This window comes from Chroicocephalus ridibundus, chromosome 7 (genome assembly GCF_963924245.1).
Source record: "Chroicocephalus ridibundus chromosome 7, bChrRid1.1, whole genome shotgun sequence".
NCBI classification, from domain to species: domain Eukaryota; kingdom Metazoa; phylum Chordata; class Aves; order Charadriiformes; family Laridae; genus Chroicocephalus; species Chroicocephalus ridibundus.
In genome coordinates, this window is record NC_086290.1 from 36,670,021 (window position 1) to 36,676,020 (window position 6,000).

The window sequence follows — 6,000 nt, forward strand, 5'->3', positions numbered from 1 at the left end:
AGAAGGCTCCAGGGAGACATTATTGAGGCCTTTCAGTACTTAAAGGGTGCTTATAAGAAAGATGGGGACAGACTTTTCAGCAGGGCCTGTTGCAATACGACAACAGGTAATGATTTTAAACTAAAAGAGGGAAGATTTAGAGTAGATATAAGGAAGAAATTCTTTACTATGAGGGTGGTGAGACACTGGCACAGGTTGCCCAGAGAGGTGGTTGACGCCCCATCCCTGGAAACATTCAAGGTCAGGCTGGACGGGGCTCTGAGCAACCTGATCTAGTTGAAGATGTCCCTGCTCACTGCAGGGGAGTTGGACTAGATCACCTTTAAAGGTCCCTTCCAACCCAAACTATGATTCTATGAAAGCTGCAAGGGCTACAGTTGGCAGCCACTCTATCTAAAACAGGCATATTGAAGAAGTTGTCATCATACTACTGGTAACAGATCTCCAACTAAAAGACACGAACACCTGTCAAGTCACTAAATAACCACTTTCTGTCCACTTGCATGCTTAGACGCTGATCCCATTAACAGTGGTGGATAACCATTTACATGAGAGCTTACAAAATTCAGACAAAACTACATATTTATAAACTTAGACCAAAGACAGACATGTTTTAGTAGATGTCAAAGCATTTATGGTAAAAACAAGAACTGTTGCTTCAAAACCTTAGCCTCGAAGGAAGTTATGAAAGGTCTAAGGAAAAGGCATTTCTAACAGTTACCTGTAGCTGCAAGTACTATATCCACACTCCAACAGGAGTAACAGTGAGACAAACCACTGCCTGGTTACTATACAGTTATTCCTCTGGAATCTGGACCAGGTGCAAAAGCAAGATTAATTTTAAGAAGTATCTCCAGAGTTCACCCCTGTCCTTAAAAAGGAGTACTACCACTCCCTTGTCATTTTAAGAAAAAAAAAATTAATAAAATACCTTAATTAAACATTTTGTTATATTCCATATAATATCCATCAGTAATGCCATTTAGCTCGACTTCAAAAGTCAGGGTTGCTCACATGTTGTTCCTTCCTCTCACCTTAATCAAGGCCTTCGTAATTTAGAAATAGCTTATACTAAGATAAGCTATGTTTGATCCTACTACTGTCCAGCATAAGATGTAAGAACAAGAATGTACACTTATATTGAAAGTAAAAGTGAACGATGCACAGTTATATCGAAAAGAGAAGTAAACGCTATTAAATACCATACAAGTTTATAATTTAGGACTGTACTGGGTTATTGTGCTTTAAGTATTTAAGCATGAACACAGATATGACTGCATCTTAATCCACCCCCTTCATAAATCAAAATTACCAGTCTATAACCACTCTCAGTTTAAGCTCAAATATTCTTCCTTTCCAAAATGTATTAAGTTTCAGGTGGATACACAGAGTGAAGGCTGGATAGCAGGGATAAGGAGGTGGCGGAAGATGTTTAGGAAAAAAATGCACAAGGGGATCTGGTTATGCAATGGAATACTAGTTATTTCATCAGCCACCAGACCTCATAATTTATTCCCTCTACGAGGAATTAAATTGTTTAAATTTTTCTGTACAGTCTTTGCACAAAACACTTGAGGTTTTCACTTGCAATTCCTACTCTCTGCAGATGAGGATGTTAAGAAAATAAATGAGCAAGAAAATCTTAGTGCTGTCTTTTGACCCTGTAGGTTATTCCAGCCTCCTAGAACGATGACCTTACAACCGAATAGAAAAAAAATAATCCCCCAAAACAAACAAAAAAAAGAAAGCATGAAAAGGACTATTGTCTTCCCAGTTGGGTCCACAAATCATCTGCCAAACACAAGTCAAATGTTATATACTGATGGACAGCAAAGTGCAGGAATCGGCAGAACACACAGACTACACTGACTTAGCCCAGCTGCCAATTTATTCCAGAAACCAGTCTTTTGAAGAAGTTCACTTTTCCTATGAATCCTGCACTCTGTCTTAACATAGCAAAGATTTCCACATGTAATGTATTATTTACAAGTGCTTAAGGAAGATTTTCATAATTCTGAAGTAAGAAAAATAAGAATGAAAGTATCCAGCAGCCTGGCTAATGTGCCACCAGGAATTCCTGCACAGCCTGAACTGAAAAGAAATTGTTTTCAGCTTTTTCCTTGTTCATAACTATATGCTGTATGTTTTATAAAATTGTTCCTTGTTCATTTTGCAGTAAGGCTCAAAGAACAGGCATCTGACTTTCAAATGCACCCTTTTGTCAAAAGCCAAAAATGATTCAAAGTGTATTAAGTGGTTTGTGACTACATAGCTTTACCAGACGTATTAGAAATTACAGGATTTCCCTAATTGATGCTAGCTGTAGGAAGCTCTTACAAAAGCTCAGTTTAAGAAAATATTACCTCTTTAATAAATCACCTTCTCAACATCTTCAAAAAACCCCTCACAGTTGGCATCCTGGTTCTTCCCAAGTTTTTAATGGTACTGTCTGGATTTCTCATTGAAATCGGAAGTACCTTTATAAACCACACCTACTTGAGCCACAGCTGAATAATATTTTGTTTCAAAACATTACGTGTAGAGCTAATTCAAAGAGGAGACTTCATACACATTGAACAATAGCATAAATATAATAATAATACACGTGATTGTGTATTATATTGTATATGGTTAAGTAACCTGACATGCATGCATTTTTAAAGCATTTGACGGCAGAAATAAACGATGCCTTTAAAGAAGACTATATCCTGTTGGAACAAAAAGCTGGAACCAAGCTGAGCAGCCAAGACATTTGGTTGGGAGAAAGAGGAAAAGAAGATAGCTTCCTTCCCCAGCTGCCATGTCAAAGGACTACAAATTCATGCTAAAAAAAAAGAAAACAAAACACCAAAAACCACAATTCAAAAGCAGAACTATTAAAAAGCTAGGGGCTGAGGCCTTCCCAAATGGCCTTGTGGAATCTTTTCTAGACTTCCTCTTAGCATTAGGCTACGAAAGATTTTGCTCAGTGTCAAAACAAGGCCTTATTTCCTCTGTCTTTCACTTTTTTCATCTAGGTAATAAGCACACCAAAGCCTGGGAAAGCAGCTTGGTTTTAGATTTTAATTATGCCACCCCACAAGCAGCGCAAAGATGACACACGGGCTGCCTACAGAAGAGCCAAGTGGCATGTTCCAAACACACAGAAAGGAGATGGGTCTTCACAGGGCCTGCAGTTAAGCTGTCAAACTTCTTGTCAAAGGCTATCAGAGATAGTAATTGTACCCAGGTGTTGGGCAGCAGCTTCTCCTTTAACCGCAGGTTCAAACAAGCAAGGGGCGAACTGTCAGACGGGGAGGTGGGAAATGAACAAGACTTTTTCAAAATCTGCAAAACGCTGAGGACTAAGAGAGTGCTAAGAACCATCAGCCCATTTACTTCATCATTATACTCTATCCCCGGTATCCGCTACTATCTACTACGCCTGTCCCTGAACAATTTTTTTAACAATATTTCAGGTTCTAAGTGCAGGAATATTAGCTTCATAAACGCATACAGTCTTATCATTCTATTACCTGCATGTACCTTTGCCACTTAGGGACAAATTAGGATGCCTCAGCACAGGGCCACGTTGTGCCGCACCTATGAACGTGCGTACACATCACTCGTGGGCGCTTAGTATCTGTCCCTGACTGCACTAGATGTAGACGTGGAGAAGAAAGCGCTGCAAAACTTCCAAGGCCGAACTACGCACCCCGTGCACTGCCTTTAATAATTAATGTAAGATGACACAGCTTCCACTTCTCTTGGAAAATATTTTATGCAAGCAGCAGCGCTAGAAAAAGACACACAGATGCAGGCTGCCTCCTCCGAGCCAAAGCACACACACACACACCCCCCCGCACCCCCAGCCTGACGCGGGAGGGACCCCTAGCAGCGGCCGGGGCAGCCCCGAGGGGCTCCTTCCTTCCCCCCCTTCCGAGCCCGCCCTTCACGACCCGCCGGACCCCGCAGCCCCGCACCGCGGCGCTGGCCGGGCGCCCCGACCACCCGCCCGGAGGCAGGCGGCAGCCGGGCCCACACCGCACAGGCACGGCCCTGATCGACCCCAGCCCGCCACCGGGGCCCCCTCGCGGCGCCCTCCCCGCCGCCCGGCCCCCGCACCTGCCGGGGAAAAGAACCCGGCGGCCCCCGCGCCCCACCCAGGGCGGCCCGGCCTGGCCTGGCCTGGCCCGGCCCCCTTCCGCAGGCACCACGCGTGCGAGGGGAAGGCGGCGCTCACATGGCGCCTCCGCATCCCCCGCCGCCCGGCCCGGCCCCGCCGCCCGCGCCCCGGCACGCCCCCGCCGCCCCCCTCGCACTCACTTCTCCCCCCCGCCGCCGCCTCCGGCCAGCTCCTTGCCACCGCCGTGGTTATTGTGGCCGCTGTCGGCGGGGGGCTCGCCGGGGGTGGGCGGCGGCGCCTGCGCCCCCTTCCCCGGCTCCTCCAAGGCTCCCTCCGAGCGAGTGCACAGACCCCGCGCCGAGGGCGGCGGCAGCCCCGGGCCGCGGCGGGAGGCGGGCGGGCTCACGCCAAAGGCGGCCAGCGGCGGCGGGAGGCGCCTGGGGCCGGCGCCGGGAGCCGGCCCGCCGCCGCCGGCCGCTCCCGGCGGGCCGAGCAGCAGCAGCTCCCGCAGCAGCGCCGAGCGCCACAGCCGCATCATGCTGCGCCACTTCCCTCCGCCGACTGCCCCGGCCGCCGGCCTGCCGCGCCGATCGCACCCCGCCGCGCCCGCCCCCGCCCGCCCCCATTGGCGGCGGCTGCCTAACTGTCAGGCAGGCGGCGCGCTCATTGGCCAGGGGGGACGCCGCTCCCGGCCGGGCCACGCCCCCGCCGCGGGACCAGCCGCCCGCGGGCCGCTGGGGTCTGGGCGCAGCGGAGCGGGGGGAGGCCCGCGGGCGGCGGGGGCAGATAAGGACGTGGGGGCCGGTACAGGCCGTGGCCCCCGGCCGGAGCGGGGCCGAGCAGCGCCGAGCAGCGCCCCCCGCCGGCGGATGGGCCGCAGGGCCGGGCGGCGGTGCGCTGAGGGGAGCGGCCGGGCGGCGGCGGCGCGTAGCGGGCCAGGGCCGCCGTCCGCACCCGCAGCCACCCCGCCCTTCCCGCGCCTCCATTTTCTGTCGGCCCCGGGTCCTGAGGGGAGGGAAAGTCTGAGTAACCTCCGCCCCCACGCGGGTGGGCCGGGGCCGTGGCCCGGCGGCGGGGAAGGGGCGCGGGGTGAGGCCGGCACCTGCAGGGCGGTGCCGGGAGCGCCCGGGGGTCCCCGCGGGCCCCGTGAAACCGCCCCCGGCGGCGCTTCCCTCCCCGGCGGCCTGTAAGGAAAGGGGCTGGGCTCCGTCGGTGTCAGGTTTGGGTTGCCATGGATACGGGCGATTTTTTATTTTTACGTTTATATAGGTGGGGGCGGGAGCGGAATGCTCCCGCCGCGGAGCCGTCCGGGCGGCACGGCCTGCGGCGGCAGCCGGCCCCGTCCTGCCCGTCGGGCGCTGCGGGGACGGGCTAGGGGAACAACGGGGTGTTGGAAACAGCCTGAGCGGGAAGAGCGGAGCCCAGATGCTTTGGGCGAACATTTCTGTTATCGCCCGGGTCCGCTGATGGGTTTCCACGCGTTTGCAAGAAAAGTTCAATTGCATAGCTCAGTGCCAGCACTCCCTGTGGAGGCCAAAGTGTACAACTTTACAAAAAAAACCCACAAGAAACAACAAACAGGTAAGAAGTAAAACACCTGGACGTCTAGATGAATTGGGTGCGGCCGTTCTTCGTGTTCACGCCGTCAAACACTTCATCAGCGTGAAAATTTTGCTACTGCTCACCTCCAGCTCTCAGTTTGGGAGCCACCGACACATAGTAATGCAATGCCAAAAGCCAAAGTGGGAAGAGTAGCAGAAAAAAACCATAGGGCTGCAGCACAAGGGATAAATGTCACTCCTGACGTATACTTCAGCTTCTGTCATGGCATCCCAACGTGTCACTTGCCAGTATAGAGCATCTTGGAAGTCACGGATTTTGCAGTTACTTGGTGA

At 51.6% G+C, this 6,000-nt stretch overlaps 1 protein-coding gene across 2 annotated transcripts in view; it reads right to left on the reverse strand.

Annotated features, from left to right (window-relative positions):
- Nucleotides 1–4,714, reverse strand: part of GLS (glutaminase) — a 68,493-nt gene extending 63,779 nt beyond the window's left edge. The window contains exon 1 of one of the 2 annotated variants that reach the window (XM_063340404.1): nucleotides 4,306–4,711. In XM_063340404.1, coding sequence (XP_063196474.1) covers nucleotides 4,306–4,643 — 338 coding nt within the window. In that variant the 5' untranslated portion in view covers nucleotides 4,644–4,711. Of the gene's footprint in view, nucleotides 1–4,305 lie in introns of both variants that reach the window. The other variant, XM_063340405.1, reaches the window with a different exon arrangement.
- Between the last annotated feature and the right edge of the window lie 1,286 nt (nucleotides 4,715–6,000).